Source organism: Epinephelus lanceolatus, chromosome 1, assembly GCF_041903045.1.
Source record: "Epinephelus lanceolatus isolate andai-2023 chromosome 1, ASM4190304v1, whole genome shotgun sequence".
NCBI lineage: Eukaryota > Metazoa > Chordata > Actinopteri > Perciformes > Serranidae > Epinephelus > Epinephelus lanceolatus.
In genome coordinates, this window is record NC_135734.1 from 12399228 (window position 1) to 12423464 (window position 24237).

At 41.1% G+C, this 24237-nt stretch overlaps 2 protein-coding genes across 5 annotated transcripts in view; one reads left to right on the forward strand and one right to left on the reverse strand.

Moving 5' to 3' along the window:
- phactr3b (phosphatase and actin regulator 3b) overlaps positions 1-13799 on the forward strand; it is a 65318-nt gene extending 51519 nt beyond the window's left edge. For all 3 annotated transcript variants that reach the window (XM_033627022.2, XM_033627023.2, XM_033627024.2), the window contains exons 9-13: positions 8448-8503; positions 10674-10735; positions 10922-11062; positions 12701-12777; positions 13250-13799. In XM_033627022.2, the coding sequence (XP_033482913.1) occupies positions 8448-8503; positions 10674-10735; positions 10922-11062; positions 12701-12777; positions 13250-13265 (352 nt within the window). In that variant the 3' untranslated portion in view covers positions 13266-13799. The remainder of the gene's footprint in view (positions 1-8447; positions 8504-10673; positions 10736-10921; positions 11063-12700; positions 12778-13249) is intronic.
- A 3280-nt stretch (positions 13800-17079) lies between these two features.
- ppp1r3db (protein phosphatase 1, regulatory subunit 3Db) lies at positions 17080-23815 on the reverse strand. 2 transcript variants are annotated; one of them, XM_033625835.2, is made up of 3 exons: positions 22854-23815; positions 21716-22665; positions 17080-19335 (listed from the first exon to the last, which is right to left on the reverse strand). In XM_033625835.2, the coding sequence occupies exon 2, from the start codon at positions 22643-22645 to the stop codon at positions 21749-21751; it is 897 nt and encodes a 298-aa protein (XP_033481726.1). In that variant the 5' UTR covers positions 22646-22665; positions 22854-23815; the 3' UTR covers positions 17080-19335; positions 21716-21748. The 2 variants fall into 2 exon arrangements, with proteins under 2 accessions (XP_033481726.1, XP_033481725.1); XM_033625834.2 differs by lacking the exon at positions 17080-19335 and having other exon boundaries at positions 19793-22665; positions 22854-23427.
- Between the last annotated feature and the right edge of the window lie 422 nt (positions 23816-24237).

The window sequence follows — 24237 nt, forward strand, 5'->3', positions numbered from 1 at the left end:
AACCGGGCAGATGTTGAACTGACCGTGAATAGATGGCTCTGGAGCATCAGTGCTGCGTCTTACCTATGAAACAGGAAAAAAACGTCATCACATTGATTATTATTATTATTTCATTTTTATTTTGTTTTCAGAAAATAGCAGCATACAGTTTTATTTTTTCTTTAGCTACATTCACTGCCTGAAAGTGTTGCAACTGTTAAAAAAACCTGTATGCGGCAACATCGATATGTCTACATGTGCAAGTCTGAACTGCTGCTGCTATGTCTTACCTTTCCTATGGGTAGCTTATTTTGATAGCTGTGGAACTAGTCCGACAACGACCGAACAGCTCCCCCCTCTCAAAGAATCCGCAGCCTACTAAATGTGATTCAGTGTGTTTGTGAGTGAGTCACAAGCTATTTATTTTATCCTGAATATGCGTTATCGTTTCTGTGTCTGTTTGTATGCAAAGAATATTTTGCAGCAACACAAATGAGTGTCACAGTGGGGTGCTGTTCTTGGTTACAGATTTAAAGAATCTTATTTTTAAATCAAAGAGCAGTGTTCAAAATCACTAAATGTTCGTGTTGAAAATCCTCTGACACCCCCACCCCCCACTGCCACCCACTGCTCTACATGAGAAGATGTCTGTAGTCAGCTGAGGGTTAATATAATGAAGACAGTGTAGTTTTTGTCTCTGTGGTTTTCACATGAGGAACATTTCTCTCAGGATGTGCCTCTCGGTTTCTATTTGTGCCTTTATAGCGAGCAGCATCACAGCCGGGCATCAGTCCAATTACACGACTGGAGTTGGCAGATATTGTTAAGAAGTTGGAGAGACGTAAGCGCCGGATGAAACAGCCTGCACATATAAGGCATGAAGTGAAATCCTCAAATTACATGTTGTCACCACTGTAGACCATCCCTGCTCCACATGCAGTAATTAACATTACACAATGGCTTTTTTTTCTCAGGATCTGGCTGCAAGTACCCTCTAATTGAAATGTCAAAAGTCTTAAAGCCTCGGCACCCACTCACTGAGCAGTGGTTGTTTTTCTCTCCTTTCGAGCCCCATACCAAGCTGGGGTAAGATCATTGGTGATCAGGAGGCACGACCCGGGACATCTGTGGCTAGACGTGTTTGCTCGTCACCCACTGCTACATTTCTCAGGCTATAAATAAACCGATACAGTAGGGTGTACATTTGTTTTCCCAGCCTGGCTTTTGTCCTTTTCCAGCACTGATGATGGCTTCCTAGTTTCCTAGTTGACTGTAACAGTGTTCATTATGCAAACAGAATAAGATATTGATTTTTAAATAGGTTAGATCTGCTAAGTTGGCTAATGGATGTCCATTGTCTAAGGAAATCAATGTTTGTTCAGTCAGTTCAGGACAGTTAATGTACTTTGAACAGATAAGACACTCAACTCAGATTTTTAGCCGTGCGAGTAGTGGCATTGTTCTAGGGATGGCAATGTTGGTCTGTTCATGAAATCTGATACAGACATTCATGGTCCCCAGATTATGTACACTAAGGACTTCCTCTCACACCATTATACCATTTTCAGTCATGCTTGGATGGATAAAAATTGGTACAGACACTCATGTTCACCCTGAGATACATTTTAGGGCCTTCCTGAAAGTCCAAAGCAAGGTCTGAGGCACGTTTATTTTGCATTGTTTATGGACAAACTGAAACCTATACTGTACATTTTTTTACGGTTGACAACTTTACTGCTGATTTCTTCTCTGCTCCAATCGCCAACACCTGTCTGCTCTGAGCGCAGCCACCTTCACTCTCTGTCATTAAACCACTACAGACGCTACACTACTCTTAGCACTTGATGACACCAGAAACAAACCAAAAACATGGTTCAGTTTGATTCAGACCGAGAACATCTCTTTTTGTCTGATTAAGGTTTGGTCCAGTCCAGTGGCCCAGTAGAGGTTTCACAATTGTAATTTTGGTTCCAATCAAACTACAAAGTCCAAAAGGCTTAACCAAATGAGGTGTGAAAGGGTCCTGTTGGTGATCCTTTAGCATCAATAGCAGGTCAAAAACTATTCTTGTCCAAAGACCAAATGCCTGCTTAACTGTTTTCCCATCAGCCTCAGCTGTACTTTGTGTTTTGTGCTACTTAGCAAATGCTAGCATGCTAAAATACTAAAGTAGGATGGTGAACATGGTAAGTTTTCAGAACAGGTTACGTTTTCCGTGTTTTTTTTTCACCCATCAAAAGAGTTGTGAAAACAGTGAAGGACATGTGGCATAGCCTGCAGGACACAAACATCTGCAACAGGAGAGAGGACCAGGGCAGAGGTGGACGGCATGGCAACAAGAAACGGAAGTGGAAAGACATGGAAGCAATTACCTTCTTGAAATCTTCCACAACAAAGAGATCATCATTAGCCTATCCAGAAATGCCCAACAGCAATAATGATGCCTGTGATGAGTGCAATTTAATAGCTACACAGTATCATTTCATAACTCAGGAAGCTGTGGCGCCAAATGCAAGACGTCGGCAGAGAGAGGGGCAACGACGTAGGGAGGTACCACCAGGGGAGAGAAACAAGGGAGCAAATGTGTTTTGCAGCAAACAGAACAATAAAACACATAAGACTCACAGTAGAAGGTGTCTGTGCGTAACGATATTTATTGAATGACTGCTTTGAAAAATTTAAATATGGACTTGGTGTGCAGAGGCATTTAGTCTAGTTTTATTCCTGGTAAACTTAAATTTAAAACTTAGGTTACAGCTGCTGTGAAAGGTCATGGCTCATGTCTGGTAAGCTATATGTTTTTCTTTAGTGTTAAACTTTATGGCTTATGTTAAGTAACTTGTGTTGTCCAAAGCAAGACCACGCTATTTGAAGTTGTCTCGTCCACACTGTGCTCCCAGCAGGTTGTTCAAGAGCCAGACATGTTCCCCAGCTTGATCTGTGGACCTGCGCTACAGGGCAAAGCCTCGCAGACAAACAACTGGCTAGATAAAGAACTGATTCTTGATTTTATGTCTGAGTCTTTGAATGCGTCCCATTCATCTATCATCAATAACACAGCGAGCCTTTGAACAGAGGGAGTTTTAAAGGGCAGCTTGAAGGCTCTTGTGTGATTAGCTTTTTCATAAGTTGGAATTTTGTCATGGGTGCAGTAGAGTGTTTGTCGATGCCAGAAGTGTATCTATCCAAGCAGTATTTTCCTCAAAGCCAGTCTTTCATATTCATGTGACCTAGAAACAGTGGGAGACATCCAGGTCAACTCTTAAACACAACCAAGGCCTGAACCAAGTTACATAAACGTCGAGCTTCTGGTAGGCTACAATTAAAGAGGGCTTCTTTAATTATTCCTGGCAACTACTCACCAGCCACCTCCTCACATCCCCCGTCCCCTGGGCGTCCCGGGCTAACTCAGACTCTACATCCGACCATGGCACTGCTGTCCTCGGGCTCTGCCACTGAAGGGAAGAAGCGCGGGATTAGGACACACCTCAGTGGGCAGTAGCAGGCCGCCGCCCGGCCCGTGGCGCCTGACTCATCCCATTCTCCTCCACTTTTCATGGGCTGACATTCCCATCAGCACCTGCTCTTACAGGCAGCTCATTGCTTTGACATGCTGGTGAGTTCTCCAACAAAGGAGGAACTTTTACCTCTGACCAAGCAGAGTGGGTGAGTACTTGTGAAGCGCAGATCGCTGCAGGAGGCTGTGACTAAAGGCCTGTTAGGGTTGTTTGGCAAAATAGAAACAGGCTGACTCACTCTAGCTTTTATGTTGTTTAGTTTTTTTTGTTTAATCCACAGCACCTAAATTGTCAGATGTACACAACTGATGCATTTTTTTTTTTTTTTTTTTTTGGCTTTAAGCGTGTGGCTGCAGCAGATTTGATTCACTCTGTGAACTGAGCCAAAAGCTATTGACCTGAAATGTTTTCCACTGCAGACCACACATTGTACTATAGCTCTGCTCCATATAGCACATCGACTCCCCTCAGCTTCCATTATTGTCATGTCGATGGTCCTGTTTTGTAAGCCCTCAGTGGTCCCAGTTACAGCTGAAGCTTTAACAGGACAGAGGCTTTTTTTAGATATGCACTCTAGGTGCCATCCACCCTGTCAATTTCAGGGCTGGTGACAAAATGTTGCAGCTTATGAAAGGTTTTCCATTTCTTTGTCCTCGTCATCATCTGGGCTCAACTGATTTAAAGCCAATAGGTTATTATATCAGTTAGAAAAACTATGTATCAAGTATTACAAGGTCACAAAAATGGTAAGTGTAATGAATAAAAGGTGGTCCCATATGTATCTCTACATTTGTATTGGCCTATTCTGCATCTCCAGAGTTCACCTCCTTCAACTGACCTGCAGTTTTTGAGCACTAGTCGTCGGGATGTCCCAATCAAGTTAAGAATAAACACTCTGGGTCACTGCTATACGACGTTAAGGAGAGGCCACAGAGTGGAGTCTCTGCCTGTGTTCGGGATGAGCAAACCATGCAGCCATCTTGTTGAGGTCAAGATATGTAAATAAACCATGATTTGTCTCCCAGGAATACGAGAGATAGAGCCAATCAGGGTCTGGAGCACATTCCAGGACACCATCATTGACGTCACCGATGACATCAGTGAATTCACTAAGTCTCTGGTGGATTTAATTTGTAAAACAACAGAAACAGCCACACCCAAAACTACAGTTCAGTCAGGAACACTTTTGTCAAAGAAAACTTTAGTTCGATTTGCAGTATTATATTTGGTGGTATGGCTCTGTTCTGGGGCCCCTCTGCCTTTCCTCGGGCCTACGCAGAAAGCCTCCTCCACTCGCCTAAGTGGAAAGCACAAGTTGGAGAGAGCACACCTGTCTACCCTTCCATGCACCTACATGGAAAGCCCAAGGCAGCAGCAGCAAAGACCCCCTGGGAACAGAACAGCTGCTCCATCAGTTGATGGGGCTGCTTGAGATCAGCTGATGTAGCTGGCCAGCTGAGGCTGGTTCTAGAAGTGAGGCAATCCCCAAAGACGCTAATTTCCCTGTTCATGACGTCTGTACAGGGATGAATTTTTATATAATTTATCTGTTAACATTTTATATAGGCTTAAAGTTACACATATTTAAGGGTGTGGCCACTTGAGTGACAGGTCGTTGGCGAGGTGTCGCTACAGTCTGTTAGTCAGATCCACACCTCCACCCTCTCGTCCAAATATGGTCACTCCTGGCCTCGATAAACCAAGATCATGGCAGCCAAAATGTCGAACTTGAGGCTTATAAACGTTAGTCCCCAAACTGAGGGCTGATATCACACTGGCTACGTGCTTTATTTTATACAGTCTACAGTTATACCACAAGGATTAATTCTACACGGAAAGTTTTCTTCCAAAAAAATTCCACAGCATACCTTTAATGTTCATGTTTTATTAAATATAGCCCCAATCTTTTCTAAACCTCAACCAAGTGTTGTAGTTGCCTGGTATAAATGGTAGATCTAAATAAAAATAGTTGTTATGATAAATACAAATGGTGCTTAAGTGTATTTGTAAATAGTTTTTTGTATTTTTAAAGCTTGTACTTAATTATCAAGCCTATGGAAAGTCATCCTTAAGCGTTTGTCAAAATCCCTGTCACATTAATTCTGACAGTGCGTGGAAAGAGCATTTGCAGGGGGAGAGTTAGTACTTCAGGCATCACTTTGACAATTTAAAGATGATACCGGCTCTTCTTCTGTGAACCCAGACTCAAAAAACTGTCCGTCCACCTCAATAATTTGTAGGATGGGGGTTGTCCTGCTCCGAAAAAGACACTGTGTTCCCAGTAAATGCAATGTCCCTCTCTCGGTCAGCACTTTAAGCTCCTGAGCTGGTCAGAACAACATCTGATCTAATTTTCTGCTCACCCAGTCTGCTGTATATTGTCCCTGCTGCTGGTGTGAATCATAGTTTCATCTCGGCAGTTAGAGTGTGAATACATTGTGGTCTGACACTTTTCTGGGTGATTAGAAAAGTGGATTTTATTATGAGCTTGCACCTTCTTTCTCAAGTTAGTCGTGACTGATTATCTCCGTGTAACCTGTTCGTTTAGGGAGGGTCTGTTCTGTGCACTCATACTGTGTTCAGCAGCTCTTCGTATCACATTAGTGCATCTAAGCGTGATCCCATCTGGGGGCTGCCCACTAAAACTACCTTCTTTTTTTTTCCTTTGGGCACCTGGAAAAAGTTTGAGATTAATTTGATGGTAATAGTTTAGCAAAAAGAGTTAAAATTTTCTGTACTGCATAACAGGTAATCAGATGTAATGCCTTCATTTTAGACCTTTTTAGGACAATTATTTTACTCTAAAAATCATTGTGATAGAACCCACATTATATCTATAAATGCAAATACTCTGCCTCTGGATCATCTTAAAAGAAACTGTAGTAGGCTATCTATCAACAAAATGTGTTTTCTCTACTTTCTTATGCATTAAAACTAGTTTACTTACTTTGATTTTTAACTTCAGTCCAGAACTAAATGAAATATCACAAACCACAATTTGCTTCACGGGGCGCAAGGAAATTAAATGTATCTCTGTTACACTAGCCAGCTAATTATGCTAATGTCAAAAGGTCCAACGTTAGTTGTAGTAGGGTCAGGGTTGGGTCTTATGAAGAATAATAAACTGTATTACCAGGTTGTTGGTTCATGAAAATTGTATCTTTTATAACAGCTAAAGAAAAAAACATGCTCTAGCTTTATTTAGCTTTACAGGCCTATCCCACCAGCTAGCTAGCTAGCTAGCTATTTTTTTTAGTTAGGCTACTGCAAATTAAAAACCTGTCTCACAGAAATAATGGATTTAATAATAAAACTTTGCCAGCTCATATTTAGGCTACCTTCTTGGTCAAGGACTTACACTAGCAACCAGCAAAGTTACGTATGCTATGTAGACAATTATCTAAATAGTTCAAGAGGTTTTTGAGTAATACCATCAAAACAAACAAAAAAATGTTACATTTGGCCCCAGTCTCCCCTACACATGCTATTCTGATAACAGTCAGATTAGTTTTGTTCATGTAACCCACAGGCCTATAACCCGAGGATCCAGGAGGGGATTTTTGTTTTCATTTAAAAAAAAAAACAAAAAAACACAGAGCCCTGTTTTGATCAAATCACAACATTAAGTTTGATCTGTATTTACTATGAGTTAATATACTGTAAGTGTTTCCTCTTTGGAATCATGTCCTGTCCTGACAGCTGTGTGGCAAATGTAGTGGCGGTGAGTGTATTGGGGGTGGGGTGGAGGATCTATCCTGGAAAGTCATGTAAGGAATCCTAAAGTTCAGGTGATGTGGAATGCTGAGAATTAACTCAGGCTAAACGTGACTGTGCCAAATCACCCTATCTTGCTAAATGTGTGGGCTGCATACAATGAACACATGAATACAAATGCAGGTATCAGCTGCCCTGTCTCTGTTTTCATTTCCTCTGTGTCCACGTGATGGCATTTATACCACTATGTTACATATAACACATTATAGACATTGTTAGTGCTGAAATGATTAGGTGATTAGTAATCAAGTCATGGTGGTTTCGTAATCATTTAAGTCATTTATCAAGCATAAATGCCGAACAATTGTTGGTTGGAAATTCTCAAAATTGATTATTTTTTCTGTTGTACAGTATAGCTTTGTATATGAAGTAACTTTTGTCAGCATTTTCTGAATTTTATAACAAAATATAACTGACAGATGGATAATGAAAATCAATTGCACCCATTAAATATTTAGGCAACCTATCCATCTGATATTCTGCTCATTATCCAAGATGCTTTACATGTTTTCAGTAACATATACACAGTATATGCTTTATGTCTTCTCTGAGACCATCCTCAGTTTACTACACCATACCACAATATCACATATTACTCTAATGGGAAAAGTGAGTTTAGATGGGTTCACTTCAGTGTGTGTGTGTGTGTGTGTAAATGTGCGGGCGGGCGCGCATGGGGAATCTCCTCCTCAGTCCCTCCCCTTCACATGAGTACTGTGCATGTGGTAAAAGGAGCCAGGCAGTGCAGCACCATTCAGTCTACTCACAGCTCAGCACTCAGCATCCTCCGCTCCGCTGGGACTACAACCAACGCTCCTCTCTCTCTAAACTTCCATCTTACCAAAAACCAAAGCGGTCTTTGAGGGAAAGTCTCCCTTTTTTCTTCACCAAACTGGCTCTGACGCGTGATATTCAACGCGCAGCCTGACTTCCTTCCCGATGTGGAGCCTTAAATGTTATAATACCAAACTAAGCCTCTTTTTGGACTCGAGGTGGGACGCGGTGTTTGCGTTTTGGATGTGCGGATCTTGGCGCTCTGCGCACCGGCTCAAGCATCCAAAGTGCTAGTATTAGTGCAAAGACTTTGTGCCAGGAGAGGGGGTGAGGACAGAGACCCCAGCAGCAGTCTGAGGGGACAGAGATGGTCCAGAACGTAATTCTGGTGTTTTTCCGCAGGAGACTGAGCCAGAGGCCGGCCGTGGAGGAGCTGGAGAGCCGGAACATACTGAAGCGTAAGTACTGTACTTCAAGCACTGATGGAGGGTTATATCAGAACCAACAATCATTGTGGGTATGTGTATCTGTGATGGGGAACCACCACTGGTTTCTGTTACATTTCGCTATAGGGTGCCCTGCTTTTTGTTTGTTTGTTTGTTTGTTTTTTCCAACATATACTTTTAATTTGAAAAACAAAAAAAAATGAGTTTATGTTGAGTTTTCCATTTAAAAAAAAATCTTTAAATTAATTTTTAATATCTATCTTTATAGTGACTATAGACTGTTGTGACTGACTAAATTTGTACTTCAAAATAAGAGATGTTTATTACTATCGTTATTATTACTTTATCATTATTTATTAAGCTATATGATTATTGTTGTTGTTTTTTTATGGCCTTTTACACCTGAAATAATTCCTCCACTAATCAATTGGTGAATGACAAAAATTACTTTAATAATCAGTTAAAAGTTAGAGCAAGTCAAAACTCCATATTGTTGTAAATTGATCTTTGGCTTTGGGACTGTTCAGACAAAACAAATAGGAGACATTACCTTTTTTTTAGTACTTTCCTACATGAATTAATCAAGAAAATAATCAGCATTTTTTTTTTTTTACATAATTGCAATAAGAACATTGAAGTACTGACGTCATGAATGACTGCTTTTTTGGTCCAGTGAAAGATACACCCCTGACCACATATTCCCTAAATCAGTGTGCTATCCCTTTATTATTTCCATGGAGACTGTTGAAGGAAAAAAATAAGAAAACAAAAAGAAAAATATTCTTTCAGGTCCAATTCTGTGGCTGGTTCAGATGAGTTTTATTCACTGTGCAGTGGAGGCAGAAGTTCACAACAAGGGTGTAAAATTCTCTGTGAGGTTACACATTCGCAGCAGAGTTTTATGCTGTCATATCCAAGGCTAGACCAAAACAATGTGGGCTGAGCTAATCAAGAGATCTGAGAGGCAAGGAGAGAGAGTAGGACTTAGGAAACCCTGAACAGGATAATTAACAATATAATCTGATAAAATACAAGTCTGATCAGCCTTGGCACCCTCATCCTTCAACACCTCAAGGACTCTTTTCCTGGATGAGTTGCTAAAACAGTTATACAAAGGGTTGTGTTAATCAATGTTAAACAACTTGTAATGCAATCAGAAGAACAGGAAAGACAATAATACATTAAGATAAAACTCTAATGTAAAACATTTTCCTCTATAGGACTTTGAGTCTCTATACTTGGTGGTTAGTTGACTGTGGTCCAAGTTGTATGTTCTGTGCCCATGGGGATTTTGTGTTTGGATCCTTGAAATCACTTTGTGGGAGCGATGACACTGTTCTATTCAGAAGAATGGTTGAACTCGTGTGGGGAGAAGGTGTCAAATCGTAGCACTTCAAACCGTGAAACTACTCGTGCTATCCTGACGCTGCAGAACAATTATGAAACATCAATGTGAGGAATGAGAATCCCACATTCATAATGAACTGCGTTTCCCAATTGAGACGGGCCACCTGCGCGCTCTGAGCAGCTGTCTGTTCCATCACTGACCCTGTCTCTCTTTCTCTCTCTCTGCACGGGAACATGTGTTCTAGCTAAACACAACCCTTTGCAATCAGGACACTGTCCCTGAACAGCAACACATTCATTAAACCAATATCCTAAAAGCCTTCAGTGAAAATGCAAATGACTGAATCGTGCGTTCCTGTTGTACCCAAAGAGTGAAATACACTCAGCTGGTGACAGGTGTCAGCCTCATTTTAAGCTGCCAAACTAGTTCAACGGCTCAAAAAAATATTTTGGAATGAAAAAAGAGAGAGATTAAAATAAGTGAAGTGACATCTAGTGATGATTCTGCTGCATCTAATAAAGATAAATCCTATTAGTGCTCTAATCCGCCCGTGTCTCGCTCTCTAACTCTCATTCAGCACTGATCCACAGCTGAAATCAGTCAGTTAGTCCTGTCCTCAGCACAGTCTCCAACGGGCTCACTTAGCAGTATTGATCATGAGGAGGATCATGCACATTAGCTCAGTTAATCACATCAACTGTCCGGTCCCAAGAACTTACTTGACCTTTGGTAAATTGATGGAGTATCTCCAAAATGCCTAAGTATTTTGTGGGAATAATAGTCAATGTGACTGAATGCTTTTGGTGATAATATTTGTCTTTTTTGTGTCAACAGAAAGAAATGATCAGACAGAACAGGAGGAGAGGAGGGAAATCAAACAGCGGCTGAACAGAAAGGTAGGCAGCTGCAATAATCCGGGCACATTTTGGGCAACAAACCAGCCCTCACGGGAACTGTTAACCAGTCAAAACAGAATCTTAATACCTGACCTGCTGTGATTTTTAATATTTAGTTTCTATCACCAATCTCTTTGGTGATTGAATGCATCGATAAGCTGATGAGAGTTTATCTTTATTTTGCAGCTGAACCAGAGGCCAACGGTGGACGAGCTGCGGGACAGAAAGATCCTCATTCGTTTCAGTGACTATGTGGAAGTGGCCAAAGCTCAGGACTACGACAGGCGGGCTGACAAGCCCTGGACCAGACTGTCAGCTGCTGACAAGGTAGCTAAAAAAGCAGCCACTGGTGTTTTTGTGTGCATATTTGATATTTTGTGTGAAATAGAGCCATGTTGGCCTCTCACTAGGGTTTCTGCAGGTTTTAAAAAGTCGTTGAAAGTGCTTAACTCCTTAAAAAGGCCTTCCAAAAATTATTAAAATTAAATTTACAAAAGTATAAACTGTTTACGGGCTTTAAGACGAGATTACACAGCTATAAACTAAAAGTGGGATTGTTTTGACAGTGGATTGTGCTGCAGGAGACAATCATTGCAATCATTTTATTTAGTGAAGTCAGCACACAAGGGTGTAGAGTTGCTTTGTTCCAGCATTTGGTGGGACACATTTTAAGCCAGTATGGCGTCTGAGGTTCGTTCCCCAAAAATTTTGAGTGTCAAACATTCTGGTGAATTTTTATGCACCATATTGTCAGTTTTTGGTGCAAATGTTACGATACTTCCTGATTCGACCATGCATAGTTGCTTCATCTTCTTTCATTCTATGGCAGATTGCAGCTATTGCATTTGAGCTTGCATCCTGCAACCACCTAGTTTACTGGAGGCGTTTTTGCATCTATGGTTCATGTTCTAGCGGTTTGTCAAAATTAAAGTCACTACCATAGACTGTGAGGAAGCTCACAATGGGCAAGTGTCAGTTCAGCACCTGAATGAACGTATAATCCATTCTCAATCCATTCACATGGAATCAGGGAAACGGTAGACAGCAAACTGAATATCATATTAAAGGATGAGACAAGAGCAGGACAGTTAAATACAGGGAGGCCAGAATACTGGCAACTGTAACAGTAGGTGGCGTTGCCATTCAGAGTGTAAATATTTGAACTTTTTGCCCTCCTCCATGAGGGAATTTACAACCAGATTTTACAGCGCTCCTTCACACAGGGTGAAAACACAGGTGAGCTGGACAGCTACTGGACATTACTGGAAAAAATACATAAAATAGTAATCAGGAAATAGTTTTATTAAATATATTTGAATACATTCTTTGTAAACAATACGACATCATTATTGCAACATAACGTTTAGATTTACTGCGCTGCCATTTTGTTGTTTTTTTGTTTTTACCGTGCTGTCCAGAAGGTGTTGTCCGTCTGCAGTGTACCGTCTGCCTAATTCCATGTGAGCGCGGCATTATCCTGGTCCAGACTGCATTAATTTAATTGATTATGTCAGCAGAATTTTTTTTGTTGCACACTCCTGAGAAATACTGGCAAAAGTTGACAGTAACAATTAATTTCAGGCCATATTATCCCTTTGGTTTTTCACACTTGACTGGAATGATCATGAAACCAGTAACTTGCATTCTTTGATTTTTAAAAAGGTCTTGAAACGTCTTAGATTTAACTCGGTGAACCCTGCAGAAACCCTGTCTCACACACAATGAATAATTCTAATATAACCTCCAGGTTGGCACATATTTTAATACTTGCAGTATTTGACATCATTATCTCCACCAGATTTTCTTTGACATAATCCCCAGTACAGTTTACATAATTTGCACCTGAACAACAGATGTATCTCCACTTTCACATCATCCCCATTTGAGCTTCACCACCTGAGTGACTGCGTGGCTGTATGAAGTGACACACATGGCCTTACGCTCGATGTTGCTTTTGTTCCGCAGGCAGCGATACGAAAGGAGCTGAACGAGTTCAAAAGCAACGAGATGGAAGTTCATTCTTCGAGCAAGCACCTGACGAGGTCAGTTTGAGTGTGCATCTTTTTTTTTTTGCTCTCCTTTTGTCTGCTTTATTGTAAGTGGATAATATCTAAGAGGGTCAGTGTGACATTGTGCAAAGACTCAGAGGTGCACTATCCCACAGTTTCACATCAATGAGTGCACACCCTGCAGAGTAGGCCTTAAATTTAGCTGCAGCCAGGCCCCTTGAGATGAGAGAGTTGCACCTTTTTGCACCACCTCTCCACTATAATGAATGACTGTGTATATTTAGCTTACGTTTTGCTTATGTCAAGACTGTCTGTAGCTAAAAAAAAAACACTGAATTAGCCGGGGTTGTGCTTACGCAAGAACCCTTTTTTGATGAGAGGTCATTGGCTGCTTTTAAGAGCACTGTCCATCAGGCTAATAATAGGACCTTTGATTGATGAAACCCCTGTATGTGAATGTTTTAGCCCACACTCACACTCTCCCCTCTTCTTCCCCCCCGGGCAGGTTCCACCGGCCATAGCAAGGTTTCTTCTGTGAAGAGTTGCTGATATCTGGTTCTGTCAGTGAAGACCTTGCACGGAGTCTTCCAGTGCCCTGGCCCACAGTTAGTGGGCGTCCTGGTATTTGGGTCCAGCGAACCTTTGGAGGCTATGTCTCTAGAAATGGAGCTGCCGGTAGACGGGGGCGCATGCAGCGAGCTCCACTTCTGCTCAGAGGAACATCTCTTTAACCCTCACTTCACCTTGTCAGAGGAGCGGGAGGAATCAAGGTCATGTATTCGCCATAGACAAGCAGAGACTTTTTTTTGTAAACAGACTCTTTTGAAAGACGTCCTTTTTGATGCCACAGAGGGGAAATGTGCATGTGACCGAGTCGACCAGTCCCACTCCAGTATCAGTAGTCACATCCCCGAGCTGTGTCTGAGTCTCACTGATTCAGTTGATGCGTTTCATATCAACAGTGTAAACAGAATCCTTGTCTGTGTAAAAGACAAAATTCCCTTTGTAAGCACTATTTATTGTCTGCACAATACAGGTTTTCAATTTCTAACAAACTTTGTCTGTCTTGTGTACAACAGAATGCAGGCGCTTTTCAGAAAATATTTTAAAGGAATATTTCACCCACAAAACGACCATTTATGTACGAGTTAGTCACACTGTGTTACCTTGAATTTGTGAAGAAAACCTTTTTTTTCCAGCATGCTTTCATGAAAAACAGCAAACATATAGATGTATTGATTGATTGGGAACTATGCTTACAAAACTGTATCAAAACGTCAGATTACAAACTCTGACACAACTGGTGCAGGATAATACAAGTCTCATTTATCCAGTGCAGAGTGCTTCCCAAACACATGCATTTTTGTTAAAACCTATGTGTTGGAGCAGGGCTTTCAGGGGAGCATAGATAAGTTTCACTTTCATTTCACTGGACATTTTCAGGGTGAAATATTTCTTCAATATCACGACAAAACAGAATTGTGATTTAATAATGTGGTTTGGAAATTCTCCTCTCTTTTTCTCACAAAGGTGACAATTACAGCCTGTGTCCACCAAAGTGTTTTTTCATGAGGGCATTTTTAAATTCTTTGCTGTAAGAGTGTCACATACTCACACTATTTTAAAACCACCAGCAGCATGACGAGGTGCTCAGTGCACCGAACGGGGCCTGAGGGTGATAATTGCTGACTACACATCATAAATGGGTTGTAATCCCTTCAGATTAACCAAACAGATTATCTAAGCATTTTAGTGCTTTGTAAGCAGATAACAAAAGTGTCATGAAGTGTACCTCGTTGCATCAGAGTTGGGCAGGGAGATAAGGAGAAAATCAAATATCACAATATCTTTGACCAGTGTAGAGTTGACTATTGGTGCTTTAACAACATCTTTACACTGAGGATTTTAGTGAGATAGTAATGTGGATATAATGACCAAGTGGGTAAAGACAAAGCTAGAACAGTCTGATAAGCTCAGAAAATTACATCACCTTACTGTAATGCAGCCTTTAAAACCAGGAAAGGACAACACTTTCAATATTATGATATCCAGAATCCACAACAATATCTAGTCTCATATCCTGATATTGATTTATTGCCCAGCCCTACACCAGATCAAGCAGCAATTATTTTACAAGTGCAGGCAGTGACCTGTTTGTTCTCATCATGCTGTGCTTTATGCTCTGACAAATGAGGACATGGATGAAGGGAATTAAGCAGGTTGGTCAGGTGAAACTCCCTCATGAAAACAAGTCCTCCTCTGTTGATCTATTAAGTGTTTGTGCTGCAGCATCACACAGGCAGAGAAAAAGCCATTGGCCCACACTGACTGTGAGGTGGCGTCACACTTGTCCCTAAGCTCAATGTTACCAGCCAAACACATTAAAACAATTGGTGCATGTGAGGCCACTGAAAAGCCTCTTTCAGAAGGTAGAAACCTCTTACCTGATATTAAAAGTGTAAAAACTACAGAAGCAGCCCTGGCACTCTGTCAGGCACGTTCAGATTGGCAGTGCAGTTTTTAGCTTTACTGACATCAACACGCACGTTATGTGAGTCACAGCCCCCGTCCTGGCACCGGTGGAGGAGCAGATGGCAGCTCCAGTTAAAATTACACCATACTCCAGGACCACTTGCTGTCTGGAGTAACGAAACAAGCAGCTACTGGTCGAGAGCTGTGGCGGCTGATAGTGGCCAGTCCAGTCCAGAAAGGCCGTGGTAACCTGTGGAGCTGCGTGGGAGGAACGAGGGATGCTCTTATCATGAGGGGGATGTCCTGACTTCCGGGTGTCCCTCAGATGGGTGAGGGCCAATGGGCAAACACGCACACGATGAACATATGTTCGACAGTTTTTAGCCAACTGTAATCGTGATGACCTTCTGGTTCAAAACTAGGCTTTGGATTATGAATCGCGTCATATTTTGGACCATTTCCTTTTTTCCATATATTCCCGGAAAACATTTTCCAGTAATTGCATAAGAACAATACACGTCACTGTTGCTCAGCATCACTGAGCACCTCGAACTGTTATTCTGAACCACACATTGGCTTTAAATAAACAAAATATTGCTTCTATAAATAAAAAATCATATGAGGAAATCAGTCATATCTTTGACACTAACTGACATGCTTGTTTCATTCCAAAACAAACATCAGTGTGTTAAAGACGTAACTCATAATCACTGAGACCCATCATGATGCAATTTTTACATTTTAATCCCAGCCAGTCTGCGGAGCAAACGTCACTATTGAGCATCATGTTGGCTCCTAATATGGTGGCCTCTTATATAACTACCGGCAACAAGCACAAGATGACAGCCCCACATAAAGGCACAGTGCTGTGAGGCAGCATGGATGTGTGCCCCAACAGCACACTGGCATGACAGCTAAGACTGTCAGTGAAGAACATTGGTACAAACAAGCACCATGTCAGAGCGATGAAACCCAGGCAGCCTGGGGCAACTGAGGGGATGTTTGCTTTTTGTTTCTGGTGCAACTGTCAAAGGTTTAGGAGAAATAATGATTTCATTTCAAGTACAGAGGACATACTAAAGCCTCACAGCACAAAGACCATTTCATTGTTGTGGCTACAGTTTGCCCTTCATTGCTACGCACATGCCTTTATCCACAGTGACGGCTACAGTGGAGTAAGTCACCATCTGTAAATCCAGTAATTACAAGCAACCTACAGAGACCAAGTACAAGAGACAACAACAAAAGTTGCCAAGTTATGATTGCCCTCTGAGGGTCCCAAACACAATACACATTTCTACTGGGAATACAACTGTATCATGTTGTATACAGGGGTGGGGCCAGATGGTGTAAATATTCAGGGCTCAGACCAACCCGTGCTTCACTAGAGAGATTTTTCCCCCCATTAACAACAGCTACATGCACTATTTTTCAAACCATCTGAGGTAATAGAAAGCCTAAAAATCCCCACATCACTTGCTTGAAACATAGTTGCCAAGGAAAACCATCATCATGTGTTGCCTACATCCTGTTTCGTATCTAATTGTCCTCCAACCACCAACTGTTTTCATCATTCTGAAACCATAACACAAGTGTTGAGGATGACTAATTTTTACTCCTGCCGCCTAGAAAGAGGCAACATTGTCTGATGTTACTATTTTTGAGTTACATAAGTAGGTCAGAAATTTGGTGTAAGCAGCCTTACTAATCCTGAAACCTTTTTTTATTATTTGTTTCACTATGCTGGAGCAGAATTCACAGAATGAACATTTAGCTGACAAATCCAAATTGCAATTCAGGGATCCCCAACAATGCCAAGTCAATGTGGTCTTTAATTCTCTGCACTGAAAATTAGGCCAACAGAAGAACATTTACACACTGTTGAATTTCTTAGGAAATAGCATCGTAGGATAAACAACATTGACATATATTGATTTGACACAACATTCAGGGCTGTTTTTCCAGTTAGACTGATTCAGTTTCTAAAGGCAGATGGACATTAGTGGAAAGCTCTCAGGAATCAGTAATGAGATAATGAGGGTAAAGCAGCACACCACTCAATCCACAAGCAGTATACAGTACAGTAGTTTTTTTATAATGAGAGATGATGCTGTCACTGACGATGCTCTCCAGGAATGTAAGACTCATACACTTAATTTTACTTTATGGAAGTAGCGAATAAAGAAAGGCTCAACAAAAGGACTGTACTTACACTGCCTATTTATATGGTTTGAAATAGAAGGAAAAATTGTGAAAACAAAGCGCATTTAACTTGCATGGATTGCAAACCCTGGGGAGATACACAGCACAGTAATGTCGATTAGTACACTCGCTCAAGAGCTGTACTTTAGAGAAGTAAATTTTAAGTACTCGTACTTCACTTGAGAGTCAGTACTTCCCACTTTTTCTTAACTACATGTCATAGGCAAAAACTACACTTTTTACCCCAATACATTTATTTGACAGCTACATTATTAATTGTGGTACTTTGCAGATTCAGATTTTACATGTTAAACTTGTTATTTAACCTTAAATTAAATGTAAACTTGTGCTTAGTTTTTTTAATGCAGGACTTTCACTTGAAATCGAGTATTTTTACATTGTTGCACAGCTCCTTTTACTTAAAGGGCCAGTGTGTAGGGTTTAGGGGGATATATTGGCAGAAATGGAATAGAATATGATGAATATGTTTTCTTTAGTATAATCACCTGAAAATAACAATTATAGTATTTTTATTACATTATATTTAGCTGTTTATATCTACATATGGAGCAGGTCCTCATCTCCGGAGATCACCATCTTGCATCGCCAAACACAAACCAAACACTGGCTCTAGATAGGGCCATTCGTGCTTTTGTAAAACTCTGATTTTTTTTTTTTAAAGTAAAACTGCTTTAGCCAGTATTTTTAGCACTTTAAATCCCTGGGTCCATTTGTTTTGGAAAGGAACAGATCTCTGCAGATGATTTGGCTCCTGGGAAAAACCTGCTGAACGTCTGGGTTCCAAATAAGGTGAGCACACATTCAGTTACCAGAGAAAATAGCTGAGAAAACATTAGCAGGTGCCTTGCAAGTGGTCCATTTGCAACAAGCCAAACAATGAAGGGGAAACGCTGATTTGTAATGTGAAACTGCTTTATTCAGAGTTTTTACTGTTTTTAATCACCTGGTCCGTTTGTTTAGGAGAGGAGGAGACCTCTGCAGATAATTCAGCTCCCGGTAAAAACCTGTTGAACAATGAACACTGGAGGAATTGTAGTCAGGAGAAAAGTTTCAACTGGTTGTGTCCCTGCACTCACCTAAATCTTACACACTGTTCCTTTAAATATAGGATCTGAATATCCCTACCACAACTGGAAACAAAAAGCATACATACTGTGGCATTCACTGTATTTTCAATGGAATATGTAGGGTCTTATATTTGAGCAATGCTGCCATCTAGTGTCCCATAAGTGCAACGTGTGTGTGCCTCAGAATTGCACAGAAAATTCTCAGTGTTCCTGGAATGAGCAGCTGATAAGTGTACGGTGACGCAGCAGAGTAGAGCCTCAATCAGCAATGTCTATTTACATTTTTCTTGACAAATCCTGAGGAAACCCTAAACTGTATTAGGTACCCCACAAATTGGAATTATAGCCACATTCATATTAAAAAATGCTGCATGGGTCTGATACAGTTATTACTGATGTAAACAAATCATTAAAAGTTACAGAAGAAATAATAACTTGGGTTTAGCTTGTTTAAAGACCTGTCAGTCAGTCAATCTTCTTTCCTTCTGTTCAACTTTAGATCACAGACTGTGTCTTTAATAAGCACTCCCTTTATTTTAGTTTTCTCTGACTGATGCATTCCTTTTTAAAAGGCTCGACATGCTCAGTAATGTTATGGGTGTTCAGATAGCTGCGATCATTTTTAAAGCATGCCATACAGCTGCAGTGACTAATGCAGGCAGAAGAATGTCCTCCTGTGAGCCAAGCGTTGCAGCCTGCCAAAAAGTTTTCTGGCTTCTGGCCTCGTATCAGTGGAAACTTTTTTGGTGAAAGGTCACCGCTGTCGGGGGACCTGAGGGGAGCGGGTCACAGTGCCACAGAGGAGCTAACACTGCTCACTGTAATCCTCCTGCAAAAAACAAAGCAAGCTCCAGAAGAATGGGGTCAAGCCCTGTCGGTCACAGCAGAAAGTTCACAGTCACAAACAAGCTGCTCAAAAGATCAGCCGTCTCCATGTGTGTAAAGCAGCAAATATCACACTGGACAAATTCTGTGTTATGATACAATAATAGTGTTGTGTAACTCAAACTTTTAATCAATAAATTGGGTCAGTAGACTTATTAAAGTGCAAAGTGAGCAGAATCTTATACAAAAGGATTTAATCTAAATAGAGGCCCAGCAGGAGCACAGCAATCCTTCCAGGACTTGAACCAGACTGGACCTTTTTAAAAGGGGTTATCTCGGCTCTGGCTTGAGACTTAAAAAATGTAATCAGAAGGCCAGCATTATGAACTGGAGGTGTGGGTGGTGTTGTGTTTTCAGAGCATGACCCATATCAGGGATGAAAAAGTCAGGCCTCTAGTGCTGAATGAAACCATTCTTTTATTAAGATGTCTCTAATGAGTCCCCCAATTTTGTGAAAGTACAAACAAGTACGAACATATCGCAAAGAACTTTTTTTCTGAAAAATCGAATTATTTATGTATTATGACATGTCACTCTTTGTTCGGTTTACTGAAGTTTAAAAAATGGCTGAAGTGAGACAAAGCTGTTGTCGGCAGGTTCAGGACGTGGGTTGAAATGTGTATTAAGAAAAACTTGAAATTAACATACACTTCTAAAATCTTACAGTCATATAGTTTATACTCTCATACATAAAAAACAATATCCTTATAAAGAACAGAAACACTATATCTTGATAAATTTGATCATTTATCTCCCTTATTGCCATAAAAGGTGTTTGCTGCAATTCCCCCCTTTTTGAAAAGACTGTTGGTCGCACCCCCATGTGTGTTACATCACTGGAAAACCCAGGATGTGCTGACCACAAAACATCAGCACTCAGATAGATTACATGTATGGTGTATGAAATATATATCTCAGTATCATGCCTCCCACAGAGGACAAATATAAATTGCTGGGTCTCAGGAGGAGACCTCTCTAAGGCTGAACTTCACATGTGTGGTGAAGCTCAGCAGATTTTGATGTTTTGCTGTACCCATACAAATGAATTATATCAAACTAGAATGGTCCATCAGAAGCTGTTTGTAATGAAGCCTTTTTTTTTAAAGGGACAATTCACCCAAAAATTATATAAACATATTTTCCCTCTTACCTGTAGTGCCATTGATCAGTGTAGATTGTTTTGATGTGAGTTGCAGAGTGTTGGAGGTATTGGCTGTAGAGTTGTCTGCCTTCTAATAATGTTAGTGTAAGCAATTATTTTTTCCAGAAATCATGACCTGGTTATTCAAGATAATTCACGGACCTTGTTGTCAGCACTTTCACATAAGAACTATTTTCTCTCTGCTGAACTACACACCATATCGCCACGCAGAAGGAAGCATACCTACTGCTAGCTCACCAAGGACCTCTGAGTTAATGTTAAAGAACAGCCGAGGAAGATGCCATTAATGTTTACATCTTGCTCTGTCACAAGCATCTCTTCTGTGAGAACATGCACACTTGATTCTGTTGGTTGGTGTAGTTCAGTAGTAGAAAATAGTTCCTACATGAAACTGTTTACAACAAGGTCTGTGGATTATCTTGAGTAACCGGGTCATGATTTCTGGAAAGAGACATCCACTTTGTTGGAGAGATGGCAAACATCTCTGCGGTGGATATCTCTAGATTGATAAATAGCTCTACAGGTAAGAGGAAAATGGTTTTGATTCTGGGGTGAACTGTCCCTTTAACATTATAAATACCAAAACAGGCCTCATTTGATGACTTCAAGAAATACAATATCTCAAATTTTACATTGCCTCTGTATGACTGCCTTTACCTCTATCTTCTGTTTAATACATTTAGTACAAACCACTGTTGTTAAATTATTAAACCACTGAAGACCGCAGCCTACGCACTGTGTTTACCCATTAAAACTACAGTCTTACCCTGCTCTAGTGTTCCCAAAATGTCTAATTGTTTTAGTATTTCTAGAATTTCTCTAGAGTTTAAGTGTAAATTCAAGTTTATTCTTAAATTTAGGGTTAATCCTTGACCTTTAGGTTAATTTGAACTACTTTAAACAGTATTGGGGTTTTTTGGAGCAATATTAATGACATTATTTTTTACAAAGTGATCATGTCATCAGGGAACTAGCTGTCAAGTACATGTACTGGTGTAAAAAGTGCAATATTTGCCTCTGAAATGTGGAGTAAATATACAGTGGCAACAAAGAGTACTTGAATAAAGGTATTTAGTTACATTCCATCTCAGCTTGTAATACATAAAGGGAAACACAGGTTATATATTTACTGTACAGCATTTTGCTTGTTTGCCTCTGATACCTGTGTATGTGTTACAGCTCCCCATGTGGACACTCAGGTAAAATGCAGCATGCTGTCCTCACACTCCCTCGGCACAGTCACCTTGTAACTGTGGCATGACAGTTTGTAATTTTGTCCATTGTTGTTGTCCCAATAATTAGATCCTTTTACATGGTAGCAGATGGCAAATTCTAGAATGGTTCCTGGCTGCAAAATGAAGGGTGGGACAGGCAGACGAAATCTGAAGATATCTGTTTCTGGAGCACCGCACTCCCCACGGTACCCACTCGACACCCAGGAAGCTGCTGTTTCTGTGTGTGTTCTCCAGTTGGTGAAAGAGTAGTGCACTGTGACTTCCTTCTCATAAGCTAAATTAAGTACTTGTATCGTGCCTGTTATTCCCTGCTCCGAACACAGGACCTGCTCCAGACACACGCTCTGAGTGCAGAGACGCGTCTGGAAGTCCGATTGAGCTCCTACATTTTCAGGGAAACAAGGTTTGAAGTAAGGCAGGGACAGCTCCAGTGACTTCCCGAAAGCCAGTTCAGAGCTCATGAGCAGTCTGAACATGACATGTTGGGGTATCAGGGGGTGCTCTTGAACTTTAAAGACCTTAACTTCCTCTAACTCGAGGCCCAGTGAGTCCACAAAGCGAACCTGCAGGCTCCTAAGTTCCTTTTTACTCTCTGCAGATGAAGGAAGAGACAGAGTTCGTCTCCTCATAATCGTCTTGGTTGGAGGATCACCGGGTGAGCTTTGCCTTAAATTGAGTTCCTTTACAGAAGGAGGTCTTGGACCTGGAGGACGTATCCGGACTGGAGTTTTTGGAAGGTTAGGCTGAGGATCGTAAATGTCCCGGAGACGAATGGTGGGGTTTCTAGCAGTGGATGTGTTACTGGAGCCACTGATGAACTGAAGTTGGGTCCTGCTCTTCTCACCAGTGCTGTCCATGTTTGTCACATTAACCACACCTTGAGAAACAAGCCAGTCAATGCATGATCTAATCATTTAATTTCCAAACTGTACATGCAAATATCCTGTTACAATCACCAGTTTTCTAGACACAATCACAGTTATTTTAAAACCATGAGTCCCATGCTTAAAATCTAAAACAATGCAAATGTTGCTGCACGCTAAATGTATTTAAGAAGGACCAAACCTGTGCAGCAGAGACTTCTTGTGTTCTGTTGTTGAGCTGGTCTCTTGCACTGACGTTGCTCACCGTCTGGAAGTTGCTACGAGCCCAACTGCCACCAGATGACAGACGAGAGCCTGCCTCTGCCAGCACATGCCAGCAGCACTCCACAGGAAACCAAACACAACATCTTGGGCAAAAAACTAATAAAGTTCTTGGACGCCACAGACAGCAGATGATCTAGTCAAGAGACTTGATGGACAAAACAATCTGCCTACCAAGCCATCAGTGAGTCCAACACGAACTTGATCCACAGACCGGACTGTAATCTATGGCTCCCACCCTTTGAGCTCAGCCCTTGACATATAACATGAGACCCTGACTGGAGATGGGAGGTGTAGAGTGAATATTTATAGCAGACAGTGGGCTGTGTCTCTGTTCTCTGAAAATACATTTCTGCTTCTTTATAGTTACTGACATGAAACACCCAAACTTAATGTCAGACTACCATTTTGATTCACAGAGTGACCAGAAAAACATAACAAAAAATTAACAGACCAACAAACAAACCAACAATCAACTGTTACCCCTGACTGAGGACTATGTATAATGTAAAAGGGGTCACAATGATGCTAAGATCTAGTATGTCATCATTTTTGATTTATTATACAACAATGACGACATAGAGCCTATTTATACCTCGTATTAACATGCACCTTGGGTGACCCGATCGCAAGTGGACAGTGCTAAATACTTGTGTAAGGCACATTGCGATCCAATCATTTAAACCCCTGGTCGCAGTGATCTGGGACTCATTTCACCACACATCTTTCGTAGTGTAAACATTAATGTGTCCCCAACAAGGACTACATCATCAATGCAGGATGTGGTGGTTGTTTTGGTGACAGCAGGCTAACTCAGCTAACTTGCCCAATTTACAATGAGTTGTTTTTGTTTTGTTTTTTTAAAGATATTTTTTGGGGCTTTTTAGCCTTTAATGTATAGGACAGACAAGCGTGAAGGAGGGAGAGAGAGAGGGAGTGATATGCAGCAAAGGGCCACAGGCTGGAATTGAATCCGGGCCACTGCGGCAACAGCCCTGTACATGGGGCACCTGCTCCACCACCAAGCCACCGGCGCCCCATTTACATTGACTTTAACGGAGAGTTGCTTGACCATCCATTGTTTTGCCCCATGAAAGGAGACATATCTTATTCTGCCAACAGCAGGCAAAAAAAATCACATTATACAGCTTCTTTAACCTTTCGTCTTTTCTTGAAAAAATCAGTTTGTTTTTTAGCATTAGTAGCTAGCATTCCCACTAGGACAACAATTCGTTAGAAAAGGGTTAACCTTCGCGTGAAGTTGTCAGTTACAGCAGAGCAGGTGCCTTTACCTGTAGCCCTTA